The sequence below is a fragment of the Panthera onca genome, chromosome D3 (genome assembly GCF_046562875.1).
Source record: "Panthera onca isolate mPanOnc1 chromosome D3, mPanOnc1 haplotype 2, whole genome shotgun sequence".
NCBI classification, from domain to species: Eukaryota; Metazoa; Chordata; class Mammalia; order Carnivora; family Felidae; genus Panthera; species Panthera onca.
In genome coordinates, this window is record NC_138350.1 from 26,843,151 (window position 1) to 26,870,901 (window position 27,751).

The 27,751-nt window shown below is 58.5% G+C and overlaps 1 protein-coding gene across 1 annotated transcript; it reads left to right on the forward strand.

The window, feature by feature from the left end:
* The first annotated feature begins 1,261 nt into the window (after positions 1-1,261).
* On the forward strand, positions 1,262-27,283 carry RTN4R (reticulon 4 receptor). The gene is made up of 2 exons (XM_060612896.3): positions 1,262-1,606; positions 25,607-27,283. Exons 1-2 carry the CDS (start codon positions 1,585-1,587, stop codon positions 27,007-27,009), a joined length of 1,425 nt encoding a protein of 474 aa, XP_060468879.1. The 5' UTR covers positions 1,262-1,584; the 3' UTR covers positions 27,010-27,283.
* The last annotated feature ends 468 nt before the right edge of the window (positions 27,284-27,751 follow it).

The following is a 27,751-nucleotide window of genomic DNA, read 5'->3' on the forward strand; positions in this document are numbered from 1 at the left end:
TGCCTGCAACTCTGTGCTCAGATGGGAGCATTGGGCTCAGAGAGTTCCCTGCTTTCCTTTGGTGAGGCCGGCAGGCCAAAAACCCTGTACTCTACTGACTTCTCCCAATGTCACCTCTATGGTCAAGAGGCTTGGTCTTATGGAGAGGCAGAGTGCACTGGGCTTTCCAGTGACCAGGTCTCTCAGACTCATATAACCAGTGACACTGGCTGAAATCCCAGGGGGACCACCAAGCCCTTGGCCAAGATGCTGTAGTCACAGGGAAGGGTCCAGAGCCTGCCCTGGGCACAGGGTTCTGCAGACCGGAACCAATTTTGCCAGCCAGTCTCTCATCCACATGGTCCTTTTACCCACAGGGTAGGCTCAGAGAGGCTCAGGCAAGGCTAATCAGCTCCCATCACACCTCCATGTGCAGGGCAGCTGCATGGATGCTGGCCTGACAGCTGGCTGAAGATGCCAGGATGCACCCAGGAGCTTATTCCCTGGTAGATTCCCTGAGGAGAGGGACGGAGGGAGGTCTGTGTAGGTGCCCAGGGGAAAAGGACAGGGTCAATGGGTTCTTTGGTCCTTAAGCCTCGGCTGGCTTTGTGGAGCATGGGGATACTCAGCAGGTGGGCAGCTAGGAATCACCTGGGTTTCCCCTTTCCGAAGGAGGGAAAAGGTGAGGTGCACCTGTGGTTCAGGGCAGGACTGTGACTGTGTCACCTCCCTGGGTTAGTCCAGAGAGAGTTGGTGCAAAAACGGGTCGGGGCTTCAGAAGTCTCTTGAGCTTTGAGCTTCAGTTTTCTAACTGAAAAAATGGAGCAATCCTACTCCAGTAAAGGGTTGTTCGGCCCTGGCGGCTCCAGAGAAAGCGAGGGGGCCATTCCAGGCCTCCGGACAAAGTCCTTACCGGTGGCTGGACGCTTCGGTGACCCTCACACCCCGGCCAGTCCGGGCCGACACGCCCTGGAGCCCACGCCCTCCGGCCCGCGCCCCCGGCCCGCTCCGGCCCTCGCCGCCATCCCCGCGGCCGCCTGCAGGGGCCGCCGCCTCTTCAGAAATGCGCCGCCTTTGTCTGGGGCCGCGCGTGGCACCGGTGCACCGGGCGGGCTGAATACCTCCTGCGGCCCGGCCTGCGCGCCCCGGGACCCTGAGCCGCCCACGCTCCCTTCCCTTTCCCCCGCTCCCCTACCCTCCCCCCGCCGCCCCACGCACCCTTCAGGGCCGAAGTCCAGGTGAGTGCCCCGCCCGCCGCGAGGCCCCGCCCCGCCCCGCCCCCGCCCCGCCCCGGCCCGGCCGGCGGGGGGACCGGGCGGATTCCTCGCGCGTCAAACCACATGATCCCATAAAACATTCATCCGCTCCCGGCCCGCGCCGCGAGCGCCCCTCCATTCCGCGCCGCCGCCGCCGCCCTCGCCCTCCGCGCCCGCGGCCCCGCCAGCCCAGCCGACCGGGCGGAGCGGAGCGCGCCCAGCCTCGTCCCGCGGCCGGGCCGGGGCCGGGCCGGAGCGGCGGCGCCTGGATGCGGACCCGGCCGCGGGGAGACGGGCGCCGGCCCCGAAGCGACTTTCGGTCCCCGACGCGCCCCGCCCGACCCTTAAGATGAAGAGGGCGTCCGCCGGAGGTGAGTGCTGTGCCGCGCCCGATCCGGGCAGGCGGGGTGGGGACGGTGGGGGCGGCTCCTCCTGGAGCCGCAGGGCCAGGCCGGGGCTGCCGAGGCAGGCGGAAGGGTCACCGGGCGGCCGTGAGGGCCACCGCAGTGCCGCGCCGGACTGGGGCCGCGGGCACCCCGGCCCCGGGAGGGCGGAGCCCGCGGCAGGAGGAAAAGTTGCCGCTTCCCGGGAAAGTTGGCCGCGGCGGCGGGGCCAGGGGCGGCGGGGCCCTGTGGCCCCGAACTCCGAGCCCGGGCCGGGTGGGTCTGCTGGCTGGAAGGGCGGGGTCCAGCCTCGGAGCGCCCTGGCCTCTAAGGGGTTAATGAGCAGGGTTGCAGAAACGTGGGTACGGAGCAGGGGTGGGGGTACTAGGTTGCTTTCACCTTTGCCCCTAGTAGTCCGCTCAGGACCTCTGGTTTCTCTGGGGTCAGGCCGCAGCGGGATGAAATGGGGGCGTTGGCGACAGTAGAGGGCGTGGGGGGGGGCGGGGCTGGCCCAGCGCTCTACCCCAGGGGGTTGGCGGTGAAAGTAGGCAGCCTTAGCACCTCCACACCCGCAACCTGAGGGCCCCTTGGGGGCTCAACTGAGTGGTTCCAGAAGTGGTGGGGCTGGCAGCACCCCCTCCCTGACAGCCCTCATGGGACCCCTGGTGTGAGGTCCTGAGAGGTGGGGTCTGGAGGGTGACTTCCTATGGGGGAAATTGGGCATGCCCCGCCTGGAGGGTGCTCCCCTGGTGCCCACCCGGGCTGCCCTGCTGATGTCCACAGTGCCGCAGGCTGCACACACGTTTCCTTGCACGTGCACGTGTCTACAAGGGCTGCACACTTGTACATCGCGTGTGCACATGCATGCCAGACTGCCCCAGTGTGCCCGCGCACACATGCTGTGGATGCACATCCATGTCCTCACCCCCGCCCGCACGCCCACAGCCACACATGCGTGCACATAGCGTGCCTGCTGTGGTCTCCCCACTTGGCACATGCTGGGGCCCCTCAGTGGGACCCACTCCCTTGCCTACATGCACATGTGTTGAGGGGGAGGCTCTGGGCAGCCAGAGCTCACAGATGGAGGGGCGAGAAACAGGCTGCAGGAGCATGGCCCCACCTCTGTCTGCCTCTCCCCAAGTCCTGGGAGTCACCCCTCCACAGCCCCTTTGGGTCTGGGTGTGTGTGTGTGTGTGTGTGTGTGTGTGGTGTGTTCATGTGTGTGACTCAGTATGCTTCTGCACGTGTGTGTCTGCACACATGACCATATGTGCCTGTGACCACATCGGCATGTGTTTCTTTGCCTCCATTGTTGGTGCCCCTGTATGCCCAGACAGGCTGCGACCAGGTTTTACCCAAATCTTCAGCAGAGGCACTAAGGATGTGTGCTGGGGAGCTAATTCAGTGCACCCAGACTAGGGCATGAGGCAAAAGGGCTCCCAGACACTCCTCCCCTCCCCCCCTTAACGGGGCAATGGTGGCCAATGGGGGCTGGGACCACCCGGGCAGGGAAGGCTTATTTCAAACCTCGAGGTCAACACAGTGACACATAGACCAGACCCTTCCCCCATGCTGTGCAGTCACTGCCACTAAGCCCAATGGGGGACAGGTATGTGCCCACACCGAGGCTGACCCAGGGTGACCTCAGGAAGACCCTGTCCCTGTGCCTTAGTATCTCCATGGTAGGAGCCTTATTGGCGAGGTGCTCTGTGGTGTCACCGGCTTCAGATGCTATGTGCGGCACTGAGGTAAGGGTGTTGGTGATCCGCTCTCACTGTGGTGAGGAGGGCCTTGGGCCCGGGCTCGGAGAGGCAGGGCCATACTGCCTTGTCCCCCAGCCACCATCAGTGTCCTTGTCTATAGAATGGGGACAAGTGGGTCATCCTTACAGAGTGTGTGGGAGTAAAACAGAGGGGCAGGCTGGAGGTTGGGCCCCATAGGTGGGCAGGCTGAGGAGCTGGCCATTCCTCTTTTGTAAGCCAGTCAAGGTGAGGAAGAAGCAAGTTCTATGGGAGGGACTGAGCCAGGTGGTGGTCACACCCTACCACCTGGCAGAGGGCCACTCATAAACCCTGGCTGCTGGGTGTGGGATGGCAGAACGACAGCCTGGATTTGGGTCCTGGCTACACTACCCGTCAGTGGTATGACCTTGGGTGTGACAGTTCACCTCTCTGTACCTCGGCCTTCTCTCCTGGGCCAGTGACATGGCCCAGTTATCCCTCACGGGTTGTTGGGGATACTTCCAGGCCAAGGTCCCCATGGGCTTCTGATGCCAGTACTTTTGCCTTCAAAATACCCAAAACATCACCCCCCACACCACCCCAGTCAGTGGTTCCCACAAATGGAAGTCCTCCCAGAAACCTTGCACTGCCAACTGGACCTCCCTTGTGCCTATTTGCAGATGGGGAAATAAAGGCCCATAGAGGTCACAGGGGAGTTGGAAAGGGGTGATGTGCAGTTGGGGGGCAGGGAGCGAGTGAAAGCACTACAGAAGGTGGGAGGTGGCCAGCAATGTGCTTCCCAAGCTGGGCAGCATCTCTGCTCTGCCCCTCACCAGCAGAGAACTCACAGAATACCTGGGCCTCAGTTTCTCTATGTGAACATTAACAGCCAGCTGGGTGTCCTGCAGTTGGGACTGACCCTCTCTCTGTGGTCATGGATGAAAGGTAAGGGAGAGGGCCCAGTGGGTCTCAAGAAGCAAGAGGGCTTGTGGGGGTGTCTGTAGAAGACCTCCCCCCCACCACAGGCTGTGCTGGGGCTCTGGAAGGCAGAAGAGGAAGTCCCACAGTCCAAGGAACCTGAGGGCTGGCCTGAGACCCATCACAGGGCCAAGAGTTTGTTTGTTGTTACTCGCTGTGAGCAACAGACTATGAGGGCCTGGCCATGTGTGGCCCTGGCTCCCCCATGCTCACTGCACTCCAGCTCCCCTCCCTCTGCTGCCCCCAGGCCAGAGGACTTGTGCTCACCCATGAGCAGTGCTGCCTCCTGGCTCCGTTCCCCACCTTGCTCCCTGCCCCAGGCCCAAATTCATGGCTTTGTGGCATGGATGCCTGTGGCAGCTGGTACAGCACCAGGAGGGTCCCCGCTGGTGGAGGCAGAGGGAACCCATCTCCCAGGACTGCATTTCCTGCTCTCCCGGACCTGTGGCCAGTGTCTCCACAGAGCCTCAGTCTGTGCATCCAGAAAGGGGTCAGGAGAACAGGAGCACGAGGAAGCAGTTCCATGGTGAACGAGTGAATTGCGTTGAATGAGTGAATGGGTGTGAGTTAGTGTGCATGAGTGTGCGACACCCCTGCCCCTGAGCCCTGTTGTGGGGCTCCTGAGGGCTCTTGACTGTGCCTGGTTAATGAAGTTCGTGTCACCCCGGCCCTAGCCTGATGGGCCCTGACTCCCAGGCAGGGCTGCCTCCCTCGGTGGCCACCTAGGGCCTGGGCCTCAAGGTCCATAATGAGCCAGGCTGGCTGTCCCCCACTCTCCCTCCAGCTGTGCCACAGCACTGGCCCCCAGCCCCCCCTTCTCTCTCAAGGTAACCCCTCAACAACCTCGACACCTCTCTGTGTCCCCCACCCTGTGTCCCAGCTGCCTCATCCCAGACACTGCGATTGCTCCTGATCTGTTTACTCAGACACCCGTTCATTTACTCATTCATTTGTCCCTGTTTGGAACCAGGCACATAAGGGGATGTGATCCTTGCTCTCCTGAATTTATAGGACTCAATGCTTTAAAGGACAGCTGGTCACAGAGCCAAAACTGGAAGCCCAGCCAGAGGGTGGGCATGCTGTCCACACCCGCTCTATCTCCCCAGGCCGTCACTGGCATGTGTGGGCCCAGCCGGGTGTTGTGTGCTGCAGTTTCTTCTTTTGTCGCTGTATTTTAAACATATTGCACGTCGGGAACTATTCTTGTGCATCATGGGTTTACTGGTGTGTGTGGAATCCCTTCCTGAAGATTCGCCATCACTTATTTATCTGAACCTGCCTCAGTCTCTCACAGTGTCCATGGTCCTGGAGCTGGCCCTCAAGGAGATGCATTTAGTGTATGCCCCCAGTGTCCTCAGTGCAGGACTCCACGGGTCTCCCCCAGGGTGTGGCCACAGGCCCCCTCCCCTGATGGTAGCAAGCCCTGATCCTCACCCCCTCCCAACATTTTATGGATGGGCTCCCTGGGCCTCTCCCTTCCCTGGGGTAGGGTTTCTCACTGGTAGTGGTGGAATCTGCTTCTAGGCTTTGATCAGGACTCTGACTCCAAGGATGGCCCTTATGCAGCTGGGCTTTGGGCTACCTCTCTCCTACCCCCTTCTCACAGCCTCTGCCCTCAGCCGGCAGCATCCTGACAGTCCTGTCTCCCTGTCAGAGAGGGCCCTCTGCCTTGGGCCCTCTGCCTTGCCCTGCTGAGCGAGGATGGGGGATGGGCCCTGCGGCACCATCCTACACCCTTGATCACCCCACTCGCTCCAGGACAGGGCAGCCAGGCCGGGAGGTGGATCTGAAAGGCAGGACTTAGGGCAGACCTCCTGGAGGGGCTGTGGAAGGTGCTATGTGGGCAGAGGCCAGGAGCTTGGGTTGGCTCAGGTGGGTCTGACAGGCTGTGAGCCCCATCTGGGCCTGGCATGTGGAGCTGGGCCAATGGTGATATGGGGAGCCCAGTTGGAGGGGCTGGGGTGTCAGGAGCTGACCCAGCTTTGTTCAGGCAGCTCGCCCGGCACCCTGGGGGTGCTCCTGTGCTCGCTGGTCAGCACTGAGGCGTTCCTAACTGGCCATCACAGATCACACTCCGTGTAATTGAAGTTCCACAGAATGTTGGTGCGGATTGAACAAGGGTTTTGTGGTCAAGCAAATTTGGGACTGGCTGGGTTAAGTGGCACTGACAGAGCTCCTTTACTGCGGGGTGTCTCGGAGCCTCAGGTTTGCAAGTGGATTGGGCAGGGCCTCTGATAGGCACCCCATGTGACATGATTCAGGGACTGCTGTGCCCAGAAACTGTTTTGGGCATCAGTGGCTCAGATTCCTCGGAGGGCCTGGGAGGGGGACCTTTGGGCCCCTAGTAAAGGCCCCAGGGATGGGTGGGCCATCCCACACAAACCCTGCAGCCATGGCACTGGTGGGTGGAGGGACCACGCTTCTCCTGGCAGTGTGAGGCAATGTGCAAATTTAACCTTTGGGTTTATGACTCTATTTCTTTGCAGCAAATGTCACGGGAAATGTCAGGCTGAGGCTGAAACTGGTGAGGGGCCCATTGAGGAAGGGGATGGCGTGCATAGGGGCTCAGGCCAAGGCAGAGCTCTGGGTCCCTCACCTCCTCCAGGGAGCCTTCTCAGATTGCCCTTTCACTTGCCTGGGCCCAGCTCTGTGTCCTCCATCTGTCCCAGCTATTGTGACCTTGTTGAGATGTTGCCTTTATTCACCTCCTGCTGGGGCCCAGATGGGGCGGGCTCAGGGACCTGCCAGAAGTCTCCCCATCCTGAAGTCTGGGCAGGCGTTGGATCAACCTGTGCAGTGCCGGCTCACTCTGTGACCTTGGGCAGCACCCGCCCTTTCCTGGTCACCAGAGGCCTCATCCATAATCAGCGCCTGTTGACCAAACATGGTGCTTCCAGTTCAGTGCCTTTGTGGGTAGGAAAATGCTCCAAGTCTGAGGCGAGTAGGGTGCTGGGCTCTGGGGGAAACGGGTGGGGGCTGGGTGGCTGGCTCATGGTGTCATGTGGCTGCTCCAAGCACACAGTATGTGCTCCATAAAAAGCAGGGACAGTGAGCAGACATGAAAGGAGGGGGGGGGGTCTCAAGACCAGCTTGGGAATCCAGAGCCCCCAAACTTACTTACCTCTCTACCCACTCCAGCATGGCCAGCTCTGGGGCCTGGTTTGACCTGTCATAGAGTTCTGCTCTGGCCCTCTGGTCCCCATGATTTCTTAGTAAGTGTTTATTGCCTCCTTGCTGTATGCCAGGCCTATGCAATTGAGCAGGGATCTCAGGCCCCTATGCTGCCCTCACCCAGCAACTCCACATCTCTTTCCCCTGCATGTGGAGTTCCACTGGAGTTACAGGTCCCTCAGACCCAGTCGGTCTGGTGGTCATTACCCCTGTACCACCTGCCTTCCACCCCCATCATCCACACCCCAGGCCCAGGGTCTTTGCTGCCTCCCATCCTCCAAAACAAGTCCAGTGTCCAGTTGGGCCCCAGGGAGGTCCATCCCCTTTTATCCCTCACTGAGGGCCTGCTGCAAGCCAGCCCCCTCCCAGACTTATGGCCACAGATGCCCACAGCTTCCTGCCTGCCATCTTGTCCTCCATTCAGGCTCTGAGATGCTTTCTATAACATGTTACCTGACAGCCAAGCTCCTCCTGCTTAAACTCTGCCATGTCTAGATGAGCCCCCCTTGTTTTCAGGGCCTGGGCCAGGGAGTCTCATTTGGGAACCTTTTCTTCTACCCTCAGTGGGAGAGGCCCCCAGTTTCTGGTCTCAGCACCTGACATGCATACCTGTGCCCATCTCCACGTGCCCAAGTCCAGCCCAGACCTGGCACTGGGATACAGGGAGCCACGAATGGTGGAGCAGCCTCATGGGCAGTGACTTGAGTCAGTTCCCAGGAGACACAGGAGCTGGCAGTCATGGCCCTTGGGGATGGCTGCTGGGTGTCAGGTACAGACCAGTTGTCTGAGGTGGCTGCAAGAGGGCGGCCCCCCTCCAGGACTCAGATGAGCAAAGTCATGGGTCTAGAGAGAGACAGAGATGCCAACCTATAGGGGATCCCCTCCAGGCAAAAGCCGGGCAGGCAGTGTCTGGCATTGGGACCCTCCTGGCTTTAGCCCAGAGCCAGCTGAACACCTGGGTGTGTCACTCACCTTCTGAGTCTTTCTGTCAAAGGGGGGAGACTCTGAAGGGGGAGTCAATGTTGAGTGCTGCCCCCAGGGCCCAGCCCTTCATGGAAGCTTGATTGTCCCATTCAGATGGAACTTCCTGTGGAAATAGAAGCTGGTGATGGGGCTTCTGGGGCCCTCAGTGGGTCAGGGAGCCCCCATCTCTCAGGGGACCCCTCAGGTTCCCAAGTCCTTTGAAGCGGCCCTGTCCTGGGCAGGGGTGGGGGGGTCTGTGGTGTAACTCAGGAAGCAGGGTGTACAGCCACTGGAAGCAGAAGCCTCTGTTGAGCCATGGGAGCACAGAGGAGGAGCCCCGCCGGGGCCTGCCACTCCCCAGCAGTCCTGTAGCCATGAGGGTCCTTGCCGCCTGTCCCAAGGGGAGTCTGTGACATCAGTTCATACCAAGGGGTCAAGGTGGGACATGCAAAAATCCAGGCAAGGCCAGTGGCAGGGGAGTCTGGAGGGGACGCTGGGACCCATGTAAGGCATCTCCACTTCTCAGCGAGGGGCCCACGTCCCAGCAGGGGCCTGGGTCAGATGGGCACTGGGCCTGGTCACTCCATCCTGACTTAGAAGGAAATTCAAGGTTTCTCTGCCTTCACAATGTGGAGACTTCTGCCCCACAGTTCATTTTGCAGCAGCTTTGTGGTCTGGTGGAAGGCGCACCCCATGGTCATTGGGCAGGGTGGGGTGCAGGCAGAAGAAGGGTGGGCCACCTGCCCCCAGGGTGTAGCCTCCAGCCCAAAAGCACCTCCCATCCCCAAACACATGGGTAGAAGCAGAATTACAGAGAAAGGCCAGTCCTGGCCAGTCACCAGAATGGGCTGGACACCACATCACAGCAGTCTTGGGAGGGCTGTGGGCCCCAAGGTCACACAGGATGCTTGCACCTAGCTCTCTCACCTGCCTCCACAGCACACCGCAGCCAGGAACTGGGAGTGGGCCCTAGTGCTCTGTCCTGCCCCCCCCACCCTTCCCAGAGCCCTGCCAAGTTCCTCCTACAGCTCTCCACTGTCCACTTCCCTCCGCCATCCTGCTCAAGGTCTCCCTGCTCTCCCAAGACACACTCAGCACCCCTCTTGTCCTCAGAGAGCACAGAGCTGGCTAGTCACGCCCCTGCCCAGCCCCCACCCCGAGGCTCCATGGGGCTTTCCAAGGGATGAAGCTGTGTGAGGCAATGGCCAATGAGCCTGGTGAGAACTCAGCTCTTAGGTCTCCTTGGGAGCTGAGACCGAGACCCCAGGGCCATCTGAGGAAGGTACAGGACTGTCACTGCCCCACTGGCAGTGAGCACTTCTCACCCCAGGGCATGGGTGGCTTTCCCCACATGGCAGGAACTGATGAAGGAGCTAAAGGGTGCCCTGGGGCTGTGGTTCCTACATATGGCCTTGCAGGTGACCCCCCAGCCCATCCTCTGGGCAGGATCCTCCCCACCTTTGATGGGGTTAGCTAGGCAACAAGATGTACACCAGGGGTAGGGGCTGGGTGGAGGGGACCTGGGCAGGTCCCCGAGGGCCACTTGTTTCTCCTTTCATTCTCTTTGGTTAAGTGTTTTCTAGCCTTTAGTTTGAGGCCAGCCCTGTGTTGGGCCCAGCCCCAGCGGGAGGCCAGCCCACTGCTCTGTGTGCTCCCGGCCGTATGACATGTGGCCCCTGCATACCTGTCTTGTCCAGGCTGTCTTTCATCTCCCTGCCTCAGCCCCAATTTATGTCAGGCAGAGGCTGACATGGGGACAGGTGTGACAAGTGTCTGGCTTCCTGTTCGAAAATTGGCAAAAGAAAAACTCTCCCCATAAAGATATTCCATCTACATACCTCCCGGATGTCACTGAGAGGACCCGTCACTGCCGAGACAGATGGTGGCCCTAATGGACTCCATTCTTTACCTGCTGCCGGAGTCACAGCCCATCCCCCAGGGATGGCCCGAGGCAGGTTGTGGCAGTGTGTGTGTGTGTGTGTGTGTGTGTGTGTGTGTGTGCACGCGCGCGCGCGTGCACATGCACTTCAGTGCCCCTATGGAGCCCTCCTTGATGCGTGGCTGACTGCTCCCCCCCCACTCCAGATTACAGGAAGCCTGACATAGATATGACCTTCCCCACCAGTGATTAAGGAGGCCTGGAGGGTGGGGGCGACACGTTCCTAGATAGAGCAGCCTGTAAGAATTAGGGAGGGAGGGCCTACAGACCTTCATCCTCAGGCCCTTGCCGCTCATTTCCTGCCACGTGGCCAGCACCAGCACTGGTAAGCTCACTACCCCTACACTACCCCAAGGCCCAGGTGGAGTCAAGACCTGCTTGGCGTGTAACTCAACGCAGGACCCCTCAGGCCTAGCTGTGCTTCTTCCCTGCCAAGTACCCCATGGTGGGAGCCCATGGCTGAGACCCTGACCAAGCTCTAGGTCTCTACTTATTCACCTGCTCCTTAAATGGCCCCATTGGGGCTGAGTCCAGCATTGAGGGTGGGTGTAAAAATGGACGGACGCCTCAGGCAAGACTGCAGTGTGGGAGGGGAACAGATTGGGAAGGGTCCTCTTCCAAGGGCTGGCATGGTGGGACTGTGAGGAGAAGAGCCCTTCCAAGAGGATGTGTTGGGATAGGGCAGGCATTCTGGAAAGGGGAACTGCCTACACAAAGGCTCATGGAAGCCACAGGATCCGGTGCACATGACAGAATCAGAGCCTGGAGTTAGGCCAGGTCAGGCACCAGCATGCCCTTTATAGCTGTGACTTGACCTCCCTTCTGTCAGGTGGGGGCAGTGGGTCCCTGCCGGGGGGTGATATGACCCATCCCTCCTGAGATGACCCCACAGGTGGGCTATGAATTTTCTGTACCCACTCTGCACCACCCCTGAGTGGGCTGTGGGGTCTCTCCATACCCTGTGAGGTGGGTCTTGGTATCTCCATTTTCCAGGTGAGGAAGCAGGTCCCAAGAGGTTGGAAGACCTGCCTGAGGCCCCAGAGAGGCAGAGGCTGCACCAAAGCCCTGGACTTTTTCTCCGGCCATCCTGCAGGGCTGGCTGTGGTGGGCGGGGATCCCATGGCATGGGAGTCTTGGAAGGGGGTCCTGCTGCCAGGGCACTGCCTCATTCACCCTTCTTGGGGCAGGGCTTCCCCATCCAGTGTTGGTACATGAGACCAAATAAACCAAACTAAAAGCATTTCTGATTTTACTGGTTTGTGTGCATTGTAAAAAAGATCTGGGAAAATATATCAGATGTAAGAAAGAAGTTGTATTAGTCAGCTCAGGCTGTCATAACAAAATGCCACAGACTGGGTGGCTTAAACAACAGAAATTTATTTTTTCACAGTTCTGGAGGCTGTAGGTCTGAGATCAGGGTGCCGGTGCGGTACGGTTCTGGTGAGAGCTTTCTTCCTGGCTTACAGATGGCCACCTTCTCACCATGTTCCCATGTGGTGACAGTGAAAACAAACCCCCCACTGTCTCTTCTTATAAGGGCCCTAATTCCATCGTGTGGGCCCCACCCACATGACATCATCTAGGTGCCCATCTCTCAAGGCCCTTCCTCCAAATACCATCACACTGGGGGTTAGGACTTCAACATAGGAATTTGAGGGCGACACAAACATTTCTGTAGCAGAAATGAAATTGCCTTTGACTTCCAGGTGCTGTTGCCACATACTCCCCACGGGGATATCAGTACCCCATAGGCTGTCTGGGCCTGCACATCCTCAGGGAATGCTGTTCCCACAGCCTGGCAAAGTCTGCCACTTGCCTGTAGTGGTGGACATTTCTTACATTCATGTGACAAACATCTATGGTGTGTGCTAGTCACCAGGTGTGGCCCTGTCCCTGTGGAGCCCACAGTCCATGGGGGCAACTGGCAGAAGCAAGCAACATGGAGACCTGCTCAGTTGACCAGCGAGGTATGTGGTTAAGTGGGCACCCTGGCAGTGGAGGAAGGTGTGGGGTATCAGGGACCCAGGTCCACCCAAGTGCCCCCAAACCCCTGGGGATTTGTCAGGTTCTCAGACCCAACTTCCCCATTTCACAGATGACCAACCCAGACCCGAGAGGCAAGGTCACTGGCGGTGCCTAAGCTGAGCTGGACAAAGTGGCTGAGCTGGGAGGTGCCCTGGCCTCTCAGGCCTGTAGCAGCCATGATGGGACAGGGAGGCAGCTGGGGAGGAGTAGGAGTGGGGATAGGTGGGCACAGCCTGGTTTCCTGCAGCCTGGGCTGGGAGGGAGGCAGCTGACTGACTGCAAGGTTTTAAGTATGCATTTCCGGGAAGAGGTCTGCACTGGCACATGCGCCAAAGGCGCCCTGTTCCCTGATCATCTGCTTCCTCCTCTGCACGGGGCTCTCCTGGCCCCATGTGAGGCCACCAAGGCTGCAGGGCCTATTTGAAGGGGGCCTTCGGAAGTGCAGTCTTTCTTACCTTTGCTTGTCAGTTACCGAGCACCTGCTGAGTGCAGCCCCTCACACAGATCAACAGACAATCATGCTGAGCCCCTGGGAGTTGGGGACCTGCCAGGGGCACTGCAGGGCCGGTGGGGGGCCCAGACCAGGTCTGACTGACCTGGGCCTCATCTCATGCTGGAGACCCTCATGTGTTGAACTGGGGGAGGAGGGAATGAGGATGGGGAAATCATTAGGAAAATATGTAAGAAAAAGGAAAATGCCTTTTCGGGTTTGATAAAGTTGAACCATCATTGGCCTGGGTTGGAGTCCAGCTGGGCACTGGGTATGTCCTCTGTGGGGATAAAGATCAGGCTAGCCCTGGCCTCAGGGTTACATGGTGGTGGTGGTGGGGGGCAGTGAGTGGAATGTGGCCTGCAGATGGCCCCCTGACCCTGATCATCCAGCCATGCCCACCCATGCCTGTGGTGGTCTCCAGTAAGGGCCTGGGCTTTCAGGGGCTCCTTTCCTGGCCTGATACTTCTTTGGCTCAAGGTGTATGTGCCCTGCGTCTAGTGGGGTGGGCTGGGCCTCTTTCAGCACTTCCAGCAGGTGTTGGAGGTAGGGAAAGGCTGTGCCGGAACACCTGCCTTGACCCTCCCAGATCCCAGGGGCAGGTGCTGAGGAATAAGGCCACCTTCCCTAGCCCCTGCCCCCAGGGCAGCCACCCCCCTCCTGCATGCCAGCTCCTGGCGCATCAGCCTCAGGAAGTAGCTGAAATACACTGACCTGCTTTTCCAGGAGGCAGTGGCGCCTGGTCCTCCCACCCTCACTGGTGAGAAGCCGCCAACAATTTCCATCCCAAATTGATTTCAAATAAGGAAGAGTTATCACACACAATCATATAGGAATAATTTATCACTCGTTAATAAAAGAGCAATTACTTATTCACGTTGCCCCTGCCTGTGTGCCACGGGTTCCTTGGCAGAAACGTAATTGGGGCTCTCACTGAAGCCGAGGAAAGCCTGTTTGCACTCAGCCAAAGTCAGGGCAAGCCCTCCCCAAGAGCCACAGACCCCCACTCCGGAGGCACCATGTGCACACAGCCCCTGCTGGGTTTACCTGCTGGGCTTCCTGCTAATGGGGGTCTTGTGTCTGTGAACTGGCAGCAGGGTAGAGGTGAGGAGGAGCTAGGGTAAGGCTTTGTCTGACTGTGGAAGGTCTGAGCACACAGCTGAATTTTCAGGCCAAAGCTGTCCTGTCAAGTGTCTAAATAGCAGAGGCCTCTGAAGCCAAGAGCCGGGAGTGTCCCTAGAGTTGGGACGCAACCTTGATGACCCTTGGCAGAGCATGATGCCGAAGAGCTTTGTTCAGGGCCATGGAGATGCAGCTCGAGCAATCACAGTCCCACTTTGTCCTCCTACACCTCAGACATGCCTGCTTCTAGACCACATTCATCTCCACCTTCTGGCAGATACACTTTCTCTTTTTTTATTTATCTCTATTTCTGACATTTCAGTGCCAAATATGCAGCCATTTTGAAAAGATAAAACGGTCGACCATATCTTGGTCAAAGTTAAAACCTGCACCCAGACCTCCAGGGCTAGTCTGGAGAATCGGCTTGCTCTGTCCCAGCCCCTGTTCCTCCTTGAAGGCAGCCACTGTTCCTGTTCCTTGTGTTTCACATTTCCATGCCCCCTCTTCTCTAGTATACTTCCTAGTATGGTTGTCTCACTACCATTAGTTAAATTCATAAACAGTGTTTCCCAACCCAGGTCACATAAATGCCCTTCACCACCCCACCACGATTGGGGGTGGGTACCTTGGTGGCCTTTCTACTCTTGTATGGCCTTTGGTTTTCCTGGATTTACAATTGACTCTATCTTTTCTCTCTTGTCCCATCTACTACCCTCATGTGCTTACTCTTCTCCACCTCAGGTGTTCTACTGGGTCTCTCATTTAAACCTGGAGGTGTGACCCCAGGCTTCTGTCTTGCTGCCCCCACATGGACCAAGCATGCTTTGGCCCCCTCACAACTGCCCAGCAAACTTCCCAGCATCACCCAGTGTTTCCTGGGCCCCATATTTTCCTCTTTCAGGGCTTATATCCTAGTTTTGGCTGAAGCACATCCCCAAGTAACTCTCTAAGGAAGACACAGTGAAGAATCATTCTGTGAGTCCTCATGTGTTAACAAACCTATTCAGGCTGGATTGGCCTGCTCCAGAATTCCATATTGAAAATAATGTCCCTTAGAATTTTGAAGCCATTGCAATTTTGTTATCTTCTTGACATCCAGTGTGCTGTAGAGAGGTCTGATGCCACATTGCTTTTCCCTTGGGAGCTCTTTTGACCCCCCGCCCAGAGGCCTGAAATCACATTGTGAATGTCATCTATTATGCTAGGCACTTGCCCAATGGAGGGCCAGGTCTTCAGGTCTAGGAGATTTTCTGGTATTATTTCTTTGATAACTTTTTTTCTCTTCTATTATCTCTGTTTCAAATAGATATTTGACCTATATTTGTCTTCTGAATCTCATCAATTTTTTTTCCTTCTTTCTCTTTTTGTTTTTCTTTCTAGAAGACTTCCTTGACCTTGTTTTCCAACCCTTCTATTGATTTTTTTGGTAATTTTAGCAATTCTATTTTTAACTTCCAGGTACTCTTCTTATTTTCTGATAGCTCCTTGTTCATAGCACACTGTTCTTGTTTTAAATCTTCTCCTATCCCTGAGAGGAAACTGATTAGATTTTACCTAATTTTTATCTATTCCCTGCACTGTCTCTGCTTTCTCTAGAGTTGTTTTCCCTACAGTCTGCATTGGAGCCTCTTTCAGATGCCTGGTTTTCTGGGCACGTGTTCTAGGGAAGCACTATTGAGAATGGAGCTTATCAACTGGCAGGTTTGGGGTGATCAGGCAGGAGCCCCCAGAAGCCCATGGTGGAGACCCTTTCTCTGGGTGTTTTTTCAGAGGAGCAGCCCCCATCTTCCTAGTCCTTGTCCCTCTTACCATATACTCCATCACCATCATCTTGGCTCTCAAGAAGGGGGAATGAACACCTGTTTCTAACATGGGTGGTAGGTGGGTAAGGAGGAGAACCACTGAGTATGCCAGTATTGCATGAGAAGCAGCAGCAACTTGAGGTCATGCTGAGCACAAACAGGATCTCTCATGAGGCAAGTCATGCTGTGCTGGGCTCCAGGCCTGTCTGTGAGCCTCCTCACTCCACTGAGGCTGAACCTGGCAGAGAGGGTGGGGGAAGCAGCTCTAGGCATCCTTACAGTACAGCCTGGCTGCTGGGTCCTCATCCCACACCCATTCTCCTGCCTGGACTCAGCCTCTCCTGGAGAAAGCAGGGCCATCAGGCCAGGCTGGAGTGGCCTCATGACTGCTGGAAGCAGAGCGATCAGTATGGCTCTGGGATGCCACCTCTGAGCTGTGGGCCTTGACTCTCCAGGTCCCTTACCTGAGATGGGGCTGACTAAAGGTCTTCTGGGAAGGTGGGACCCCAGCCACAAAGCTGGAAGCATCTCAGGGTCCCAAGAAGGCAGGTGCTATCCTGCTGTCATCCTCATGTCACGGGTGTGGAGACAGTCTCACAGCCAGCCAGCAGCTTCTCCAGCCACTCCACGAAGGAGTACAGAGCAGCTCGCATCTGAGCCTGGGGCTACCAGACTCCGGGCCCACCAACCCAGGGAACAATAAGCTTGGGCTGAGGACGAGGTGCAGTAGGGGTCAGGGAGCCCAGAGCATAGGGGGTGTGCTCAACAGCTGGCCCTCTATGGGGGGAATAGCTGTCTCTCTACCTTATGGATCTCTAGGGCTCAGGGTCTGTTTTGGTCACCTGGGGAAATGGCAGGAGTTCTTAGACCCTGTCCCCTGTCCTCAGCTAGTGTGTATGGTCACCTCACCTCAGTAAGCTTCAGTACCCTTGTCTAAGGAGTAGGGTTGATGGTCATCCCCTTGCTATGCTGTGGGATGTTGTGAGACCTCAGGAAGTCTGTGCCTTGGGCAGTCCCAGGGAGGCCAAGGGCTCATCTCTCCCCTCTCCCTTCCTCTTCCCTGGTGCTGGGCCCTGGGTGGACTGACAGGGCCTCAATGGGAGACATTCTTGGCCAAGAAGCCCTACGCAGCCTCAAGGCACCGATGCTGGAATGGGCATCCTGTGGCCCTACTCAGGGGTGTCTGGTGTCCACCCTGTGCTGGCCTGCTGTTCAGTCACTTCTGGGGCTCCTCACTCTTGTGTGAGGCTTACTGCACTCCAGATCAGCCTCAGGTTGGTCCCAGATTTGTCTTGGCTGTCTGTGATCTGAGATCCTTGCGCATGGCCAGTGTGATGATGATGGCATTGGTGACAAGGATCATGGGCCTCCACAGTCCACTTTCCATTCAAGATTCTGGCCAGGGGTCCACAGGATGATCCAAGGAAGCCTGCTTACAAGGAGGCCCCCTCACTCCACTGCCTCTCTCCTTTTCTGGACAGAGTCATCTCACCTTTACTTTTTCTTTGTCCTGAAGATTCTGTCAGCCCAGGCCTCGACCTTACCCACCTGGGAAGTGCATCATACCTGACCTGCCATGTCCCCTCCTCCCAGCCCAAGTGGACAGGCTAATGGTAGAGGGTCAGCAGGCTGCCCTCAGGGTGACCTGGCCACAGAGCCCCTAGAGGAGGGCACAGGGTCCCAGTGTTGTTGGAATGGCATGGAGAGAGTTGTGGCCCAGAGACCACCCCCCCCCCCCCCAGCCTGAAACCATCCTCCTTAGATGTGTCTCCCTGAAGCACAAGCAGGTGCCACAGGGATCGGTGCCTCCCACCACCACCCCATTGCCTGGGACATCCTTCCTGTGCTTCTTACAGCCAGTTTTGTTTGTCAGTGTTGTAAGTGCCCTCTTTGATGTGTGTTTGACCACTAGCCCCTCAACAGCCTCTTTAATAAAATCATTGTTTCTCTTTTGACCTGCACACCATTTGGGGGTCACTCTCCCTCCTTCCCCCTCTCCAGCCCCGCAAGAGGCCACCAGCCTCTGTCCGTCCCAACAGTGTGGTCTCAGCAGGACAGTGGCCTTCTCTGATCATTGGTTTCCTTTTCATTAGGTGGGGGTTCAAGTGACCTCCGTGAGGCCACTGTGAGGGTGAAGGCGGCAACACCCACATGCAGCAGGTGCTCTGTGTGCTCCAGTCACAAGCCAGGTCAGCAAACTGTTTCTCAGAAGGGTCGGATCCTGAACAATGTCAACTCTGTAGGCCACAAAATGCATCGGAACTACTCCACTCAGCCATGGTAGTGCTAAAGTGGCACAATAAACACCCAGGTGTGCCCATATGTTGATAACCTATTATTTACATACCTAGACAGGCAGTGGCTGGTGGACTGGTTTGCCAGATGCCGATAGAACAGGAGGCACCAGGACCCATCAGCTCTGATGAGGGTTTCACTGATCACCTGAATGTGGTGCCCTGGCTGGTGGTGACCCAAATGGGAGCATCTCATTCACTGCCTCTGGAAACCCTCGTCCCCTTGAAAGGGCCAGACCCCATGGTCCTTCCTACCTGTCTCTCTCCAGGGGTGCTCACCAGCCCCCACTGGGCTTCTCTGTGGTCTCTCTGTGCTGCCCCCTGTCACCACCCTGGCTTAGTTACAAAACCCCCGAGCAGCCTTCATACTTTACACACCTTCCTGAGGCCTGACTGCCCTGGTCAGGGGTGTTTGCAATATCTCAGCTGTCCTGGGCCAGCTTGGGTTGGCTGCAGTCCAGCTGCTCCCTCAGGACTAGGGCTGATCCAAGGCAGATGGCCGAGAGGCAAGACTGGCTGATCCCAGAGGGTGAGGGGGTGCAGGCCTCCCGAGACCTGCACTTGTCTTTTCAATACTAGAATAAATCCCACTCAGGCAGAGGCCACCTGCCTGCCTTGCCGGTGATGTTTGACAAGTGCCCAGGGCTCCAGAGCATGCGGGGATATGCCCTCCTGTCTTCTCCCACTCCAGAAGAGAGCAGACCCTCTGTAGCCCTGCGTCCTGGGAAGAGGTCCCCATGTCTGTCTGGTCTCATCACAGCAACCCTCTGCTATTTGGCCGACTCACTCACCTCGGCCCTGGCAGTCGAAGGCCCAAAAGTGTCCTCTTTATTGTGTACTCCTATAGTGTGCACCCGAGTGTGTGTTCCTATAGCATGCACCACAAACGTACATTCCTGTAGCGTGCACCCCAAGTGTGCGCGCCTGTAGCATGCACCCCATGTGCTACTACAGTGTGTACCCACATGTGTGTTTCTATAGCATGCACCCTGAGTAGGTGCCCCAGGTGTGTACCCCAGGTGTGTATTCCTGTAAGTGCCCCCAAGAGTGCACTCCTGCACAGTGTCTGCCCTATTGGAGGCTGATGCTCTGGGCCTCGCAGGAATGGTCATCTTCTGGCAGGTAAAAGATGCAGTGTCCTGGGAGGAGATGGGATGTATTGGGGTGGGGACAGGACCCAGCACTGTTGGCCCTGCCAGGCTAGGCACCCAGTCCTGGACAAGAGCTGGCAGTGGAAAGGGGTCAGGGAGGGCAGATGGGCATGGTGACAGGTATGTGGAAGTGCAGGTCCCAGGCCCCAACACTGGGAGTGCCCTGTTCCTGAGCCCCACTGTGGGGGGAGGCAGGGGCATATTGGCCACTCACTAATTCCTCATTTACATCCTCTGGGGACTCAAGCCCACACTGGCCTCCAGACTGAATTAGTTGAGGGACCAACCAATGAGCAGTTGTGGAGACAGATTCTGCAGATAATTAGGCAGCGGGTGTTTGTTGGTGGCCTGATGGAGGGAGGTAGGGGATGCCCACCTCCTATGAGGGAGGGGATGCTGGCTGAATCCCTAGAGTGAGGGGGGTGTGCCTTGTGCCCTGGGCAGGTTTTCAGCTGAACAGAGCCTCCAGATGCTGGCATCATCAGTCCCCAGTGTGGAGCTCCCTGGGGTGGGGGCCAAGGGAGATGGGCATCAGGTGGAAACATGGCTGGACAGAGTGAGTTTCCAGAGCCCTCTGGTCCAGCAGCCCAGCCTTGACCAAGGATGGATTCCCAAGGCATGGTCACCAGGCCAAGAATCCTACTCATCAGAGGGTCTGCCTGGATGCTCACCCTAGCAGTGGGCTCTGGGGCTCCTCCCCTGGTGACCCCTGATGTCTGGGGCCGGGTCAGGGCTCCCCGGCCCCTTAAATCCCCCATGTAGCACATGCCATGCAGCAGAGTGACCAACGATGGTCAGCCTGCTCTTTGACCATAAGTGCTATAAACCAGGGACTGGTCTTGTGCTTACAGTGTTCAGTGCTGCCCCTATCATGGGGTGTCCCCTTAGGAACACACCCTTAGGGTGAGCTGTACATCCAGAGCCTCCACCTCACAAGTGGGCCAAACCCCTCCCCTGGCAGCCTTTGTTTCTTTGATTTGAAAGGAACCCAGGGCCCTCCCATGTACTGTGTTGGCTGTAAATTTTAAGAGGGAATATGGGTTTGGGGTGGGGGTGATAATAAGCTGGGGATGGGGGAGTGTTAACTCTCCACTGCCAAGCGAGGCCTTTCAGTGGCTGAAAGGCCTTCTAGTCCTGGGGCTATGAGCAAGTGGCTTCCCCTACCAAACCTCATTTTCCTCCCCTGTAAAATAAGAAAATAAAGTAGGTCCCTAGGAGGGTTCACTAGACCTCTGTTGGTCCTAAGTCCACCTGTGCACTGAGTGCATTCAGGAGGCTGGTCCTGCTGGCTCTGCTCATGCTGGGCCTCAGTTTCCCCCACTGCACACAGCTTTGCCTATTGGAACTGTTCAGCCCTGGGTCCAGTGTCCTCCTTCCCTGGCAGGTGACCTTGCGTGTATCGACCTGGCCTGCCCCTGCAACTGCCTCCCCGAGAAGATCAATAAGGAGTGGGGCCTTGAGGGGCATGACCGGCAGCAGGGGCTGGCAGCCACCCCACCCCCAGGAGATGCAGGCCCCCTCAGGGGTGGGCTGCCACCCTCCTCCCCCTAGAGCCAGAGAAGGGGCCTAGGAAATGCCATGGGCATGCACACTGCCCCCTGCACGTGTCTATGGGCTGGAGGACAGACAGAAGGTGGGAGGTGATTGTGAGCAAGGAGTAAAGACCGAGGGGGACAGATGGACGACTGAGGGGGAAGGTGGGTGGGTGGTGAGCCAAGCACTGATAGAGAGCTGGAAGGGATGGGGAGCAGTCACGGGACAAGAAAGAGTGAGTGTAGCACTGCTGGGGTGCCTTGACCCTCTGCGGTGTGTGGACGCCACCAGCCCCCCACCCCCGCCCGGAGCTATTTCTGGCCTCGGTGTGCTGAGCTGTGGCCTCCTGTTCTGCCGTGTAACTGCGGTCTGTGACGTGACCCTTCTCGGGACGTTCTTGGTGATTGAGAGGGTCCTGAGCTGACCAATGTCCTGGCTGTGCTACAGCTGCCCAGACCTTCCACACCCTACTGACCCCAGCCTCCTGGGGGGGATTGGGGGGCAGGTAGCAACTCAGATCCTCCATGGAGATGTCCCCTACCTGCCACAGATGACACAGGAGGGAGCTGTATACCCCCTGGTGCCTGCCCACACCCTCGCAGACTGGGCTCCATTCCTGTGGAGGCCACATAGCGGCTGCTTTTCAGGCTTGGGCTGGACACGCCTTCCGGCCCCTCTGGATGGCACCGTGGCCGCTTCTCTTTCCCACCTTTTCCCCTGGACCATCTCTAGGTGGGAGAAGTCCAGGGCTTAATCACTCTGCCTCAGTTTCCTAATCTGTAAAATGGGTTTGTGATAGTATTAAAAGAATTCTTATGCAGCTCTGACACATGGCTTTTATGCTAGCTGGTAGACCCTCGTAATGCCCCCTTGAATAGGGTGTTTCTGCCACCCCATTGCAGCGGGGAGGCCCAAGGACATTGAGCCGGTGCTCTGGGCAACAAGGCTGCCAGCCCTGTGCTATCTCTATGACCTCACCAGGGGAGGGGAAGAAGTGTCCCATAGAACCTCAGGGGTGCTGCACCTGCATACCTCAGCCCAGGGTAGAGGGCTCTGAGAGCAGTAGAGGCCAGGGAACACACCAAAGACATCTCCTGAGCCTGCAGCCTCTGGCAATCCCTGCTTCTGAGCTGCTGACTTCAGCAGCCGCCTGCCCGCTGCCCACTGGCTCCTGCAGCTGCTGGTGAGTCCCCAGAAGCCTCCTGCCCCTCCTGGCTCCCCTCCCTTCTCCCCACCTTTCTTCTTCCTCTTCCTTCCTCCCCTCCACCCCCCAACCCCATTCAGTGACCATGAAGGAGAACCTGGGCCCTTTGCTGCCCAGGAGCTGGGGCAGGGTGAACAGTGCAGGTGCTCTTTAGGCACCTGGGCCACACCCAGGCCTGTTGGGATTTTGGCTTCATGGCCTCATCAGCTGTCCTTCCTGCCCCATCTATGGCTGCCCTGGTGGGAGAGGCCCTGAGCAGAATCTAATCACTGCCTCCCTCCATATCCTCCCAGGCAGGAGTGGCTTATCCTTCCCCAATGGTGACCTTTGTGCCATTGCCACTGCTCCTGAGGCAGACCTGAGCTAAGGTGGGAGCCCCTCCCATGACCTCATGGGGAGGGCACTGTAGAAGACCCCTGGAAGGGCCATTCTGCACTGAGGCCTAGGGAAAGAGGAGGCAAGAATCAGCCCCAGGGATGGCAGGAGGGTGATTGGTCTGGGTTTGTGCAAAGCTCAGGTGGCCTGGCGGCCTGGTATGGGAGTGTGACTCACTGTGGTTTCTGTGTGGGGGCCAGGGTCATGGCAGGGCTGTTTTCTTGTCACTTGTTTGGAGGTGAGCTGGTATTGAGTGCTTACTGAGAACAGGAGCCCAGTGAGGCTGGGCATGAGTGGGAGATGGGGCTGAGGGGATGGGACAAGGGGATGGGCTGGGAAGACAGATGGGGGAACCAGATGGGGGACAAGATGGGGAGGCTTTTTTAGGATTCTGAGGGGTCAGATGAGTGACTGGGCCCAGCCCCTGGGGTGGGGTCAGGGAATACCATCCTGCAGCCTGGCAGGGCCTTCTGCGTCCCTAGGGCCCCTGCTATGAATATGAACACAGGCCGCAAAGTTGGGTTTGATTATCTCATAAAAAGATGCCCCCTCTGCTTGCTCAGCGGAGGGGTTGCCATGGAGACCAGCAGACAGGCCCCAAGGGGGTCCAGGCTGGAGCCAATTACCGTGGCTGCAGCGAGGAGGCAGCCCACCACTGGCCACTGCACTGACAGCAGGTTCGTGCAGAGGGACCAACCCTCAGAAGTTGGTTTCCGAAAAGCAGTTGGCTCAGCGGGAATGGAGCCATGTCTGCTCCTGATGCCGGATTCCCGGCAGGGCTGAGCCACACGGCTGCCCTGCCACTTACCCCCATGGTGTGGCTCAGCCCTGGAGCCTTGGGCCATTCTCAGAGTGGGTGTAGCCCCAAGCACGTGGCTTACAGCCTCGTGGGGGCCCAGACTGGGGAGGGCTGGAGGCTGGAGGAGCGGATGGTTCTGGTGAAGTCAGCTGAACCTGACACCAGCTGAGCTCACAGACCATGGCTCCAGGCCTGACAGCCACCGGACGGCTCAGACGGTGATGTAGCAGGCGTGGTGACGATGGGTGGCTGCTGACATAGCCTGATTGGTGGTGTGGCCCGGTTGATGACACTGGCACAGTAGCATGGTTGGTGACATGGCACATCCGTGGTAGTGAGGTCCAGAGCCCAGCCCGGTGAGTACCCGGGGCCCCCATCCCACCCTGCCCCACGTCTTCCTCTGCTGTGAGTCCTCAGGGACAGGAAGTGCTGTTTTCATAGCATAGTTACATCCGGTGGCAGGTGAGATGCTCGTGAGAGCTGGCATGATCAGGCCCGACTTGCCCAAGAAGCCCCATAAGGAGAGAGCTTGGAGAGGATGTCAGCAGTTTAAATAGAATAGCTGGCTGAGATGCCCCCTCATAGCCTCCCGTGCATGGCCAGCCTGGGGAAGGGTGCCCTAGGCTTGGGGAGTTCTGGGCCAGGACTGCCTCTCTGGACCCCCATCCCGGGGCTGCCATGTACCCAGCCGCTAACAAATGACTCGGCATGGAGGCCGGCAGAACACAAGGGACAGAGGAATCCCCCAGGATGTGGGGCACACTCCAAGAGGGCACACTCCTTATCCCCAGCTGGCCTTGCTCAGGCTCTGGGGTTGGGGCATGCATCTGCACCAGCCCAGGCAGAGAGAATCCAGTGTGGTGAGGGACCCAGCATGAGTGGGGGTCCCCAAGGTCACAGTTCTGGGTAGGGGAAGCTGGCCCACAGGCCTCTCCTTCCTCCCATCCGGCTCCGGCCCCAGCACTTAGCCGGCCTCATGTCTGCAGAATCCTGCTCTTAGCTAACTGCCAAGAAAGGTGTTAGCTGTCAATGCAGGTGTTAGCTGTCAACGAAGGTGTTAGCTGATAACTCAAGTGTTAGCTGATAAGCCATAACCCTCCCAGGGGGATTCACATTTTAATAGACTCACTCCTGAAGGAGAAAAGACTCTTCGGCATTCAAAGAGGGGACTCTAATGGTGGGATGATAGGCAGTGAGCTTCGTATTGGGGTGTGTGTCCCTGCTGATGAGACCAGGGTGGATACAGCGTACCAGGAGTATAGGTCTTTGGTGAGGCCGTGTGTGTGTCTGGCCCCCAGATACGGGGGGAGGGCATATGAGGAATTATGCAGACATCGATTGGCTGGGAAGGAGTAAGCTCCTCACCCGGGGAGGAGATCAAGCAGAGAATGAGGCCGAGGGGAGGAGGCTGCAGGAGGAGTTCCATGCCAAGTCAGGATGTGTGGAGGAGGGAGCAGCCTGTCTGGAGGGGGCTCACAGGGTAGGCAGGGCTGCACCCCTGCCCTTAGGCATCCAGGCTCCTGATCCTGTGAGAGTAGAGTTACTCTGGAGTCTGCTGTGCCTGTAGCAGTTTCATGTGCCCTGTTGGTGGGACCCAGACCCCCTACAGGAGGGCCACTGGGGGTTGTGGCTCCTGGCTCTAAGGCTCTTGTGGTTTCCTCATTAAAGCACAGCTCTCTGCAGTGGCGAGGCCTCCTCAGAATCCAGGCAGCCCAGGAGCTCCAGGGGCTCTGGAGCCTGGGAAGGGGGCTTGGACAGGGCACAGGGTCTGAGCCACAGCCCCTCCCTTCCTGCAGCCTGAGAGGGCCCTCAGGAGGGGCTGCTGCGGAAGCTACTGGAAGTCCGGCAGCTGGCTGCCTGGCAGGCCTGGGAGTGAGCCTCTGCTCTGTGTGAGCTTGGCCAGCCTGATCCTCAGTGTTTATACCAAGGGCGTCTCTCCCAGCCTAGTCTGTGGGCTGGTGGAGCAAGGGACAGGCCAGGGACAGTGCTGGGACTGATGGGGAGGGTGGGCAGGTCCAGGGATTCGCTGGAGTCTCGAAAAGGTATTTGCAGGCATGAGTGTTTATCTCAGGAGGCCTTTAAATGGGCTTCGGTGGTGACCCAGCTAACCCTGAGTAGCTGGGGTGCAGGCATCGCAGCTTGTGTGTCTGAGCGCTGGGCAGGGTGGCAGGGTGGCATGGGAACCAAGGTGAGGTTCCTCGGTGCAGAACATGTAACTCCCCTGGCAGGTTTTGGTGAAGCGGTTTCTGTGTGGCAGGTGGAGCAGGGATCACAGCACCTGTGTTTTCAGGAGTGACAGCATGTCCTAGGCCCGGCTCTAGGCCCTCCTGAGGCCCTGTCTCAGGGGCCCACCTGGCTCCAGCATGACCCCCATCCTCACAGAGCCCTCTGCCTGTTAACCACCTTCTCCTCTGCCCACAGGGAGCCAGCTGCTGGCCTGGGTGCTGTGGCTGCAGGCGTGGCGGGTGGCAGCACCGTGCCCAGGTGCCTGTGTGTGTTACAACGAGCCCAAGGTGACGACGAGCTGCCCGCAGCAGGGCCTCCAGGCCGTGCCCACTGATATCCCGGCCGCCAGCCAGCGCGTCTTCTTGCACGGCAACCGCATCGTGCACGTGCCCGCCGCCGGCTTCCGTGCCTGCCGTAACCTCACCATCCTGTGGCTGCATTCGAATGCACTGACCCGCATTGATGCTGCTGCCTTCACCGGCCTAACCCTTCTCGAGCAGCTGGACCTCAGCGACAATGCGCAGCTGCGTGCCGTGGACCCCACCACGTTCCATGGCCTGAGCCGCCTGCACACGCTGCACCTGGACCGCTGCGGCCTGCAGGAGCTGGGCCCCGGCCTGTTCCGTGGCCTGGCTGCCCTGCAGTACCTCTACCTACAGGACAACGGTCTGCAGGCGCTGCCAGATGACGCCTTCCGCGACCTGGGCAACCTCACGCACCTCTTCCTGCACGGCAACCGCATCCCCAGCGTGCCTGAGCGCGCCTTCCGTGGCCTGCACAGCCTCGACCGCCTCCTTCTACATCAGAACCGTGTGGCCCATGTGCACCCGCATGCCTTCCGTGACCTCGGCCGCCTCATGACGCTCTACCTGTTTGCCAACAACCTCTCTGCGCTGCCCGCAGAAGCCCTGGCACCCCTGCGTTCCCTGCAGTATCTGCGGCTCAATGATAACCCCTGGGTGTGTGACTGCCGGGCACGCCCGCTCTGGGCCTGGCTGCAGCAGTTCCGAGGCTCCTCGTCTGAGCTGCCCTGCAGCCTGCCCCCACACCTGGCCGGCCGTGACCTCAAGCGCTTGGCTGCCACCGACCTGGAGGGCTGCGCTATCGCTGCCAGGCCCTCCCGTCCCATCCGGACCGGCGGGCCTACTGATGACGAGCGTCTGGGTCTGCCCAAATGCTGCCAGCCTGATGCCGCGGACAAGGCCTCAGTGTTGGAGGCTGGCAGTCCAGGCTCAGCCGGCAACGCGCTCAAGGGACGTGTGCCATCCGGCGACAGCCCACCAGGCAATGGCTCTGGCCCACGGCACATCAACGACTCCCCCTTCGGGACCCTGCCTGGCTCAGCTGAGCCCCCACTGACCGGGATGAGGCCCGAGGGCTCCGAGCCACCGGGGCCCCCCACCACAGGCCCTCGCCGGAGGCCAGGCTGTTCCCGCAAGAACCGCACCCGCAGCAGCCACTGCCGTCTGGGCCAGGCGAGCAGTGGGGGCGGTGGGGCTGGTGATGCAGAGGGCTCAGGCGCCCTGCCCAGCCTCGCCTGCGGCCTGGCCCCCCTAGGCCTCGCGCTGGTGCTGTGGACGGTGCTTGGGCCCTGCTGACCGGCCACCGATCGCGAGGCCGTTCTCAGCAGTCAGGTGTGTGTACATATGGGGTCCCCTCCATGCCGCCAGCCAGCACCAGGCGGCAGGCCCTCCCTGATGGACACCTCCCGCCCACCCACCCCATCTCCACCCCATCATGTTTACAGGGTGCAGCGGCAGCGTTTGTTCCAGAACGCCACCTCCCACCCGGATCGCGGTATATAGAGATATGCATTTTATTTTACTTGTGTAAAAATATCGGAAGACGTGGAATAAAGAGATCTTTTCTTAAGCTATGGCCTCTCGGGCTGGGGTGCTGTGGGCAATGAGAGGCGTGTGGGTCCCAGAGGTGCAGCCCTGCGTCAGTCACAGGCACACGGAGGCCCCGAAAGGGGAGGGATTTGCCAGGTAGTGCAGGCTGCCATTTCACTCCAGTAGCACCCAATGATGGTCAGCGGGGATGTGTCATGCCCCTGCCCTCCACCCTAGCCATGAAGGCTAACATCAGTGTGCCTTGGCCACTTTCCCTTCTAGCTAGGCTGACAGTGGCATCTGCCCAGGGAGAAGTGTTTGTCCTGCACAGAGCCCACAGGAGCAGGATGAGGCTGCCTTTGTGGGGGATGTCTGTTCCGGTGCCACACAGAGTCCCTGGAGCTCCTAGCCTTCCACCCTAGCCAGCGCCGCCGCTCCCCAGCTCCATATGGGTTGGGGGTAGGTAGACAAGGTGGCCCTGAAGGAGAGCTGAGTGGGCAAGGCCAGG

Excerpts from the sequence above, each read along its gene's own strand:
- RTN4R (XM_060612896.3), top strand. The coding sequence starts at position 1,585 with ATGAAGAGGGCGTCCGCCGGAG. Across the intron at positions 1,607-25,606 it reads GAAGAGGGCGTCCGCCGGAG|GGAGCCAGCTGCTGGCCTGG; the intron begins GTGAGTGCTGTG and ends CTCTGCCCACAG.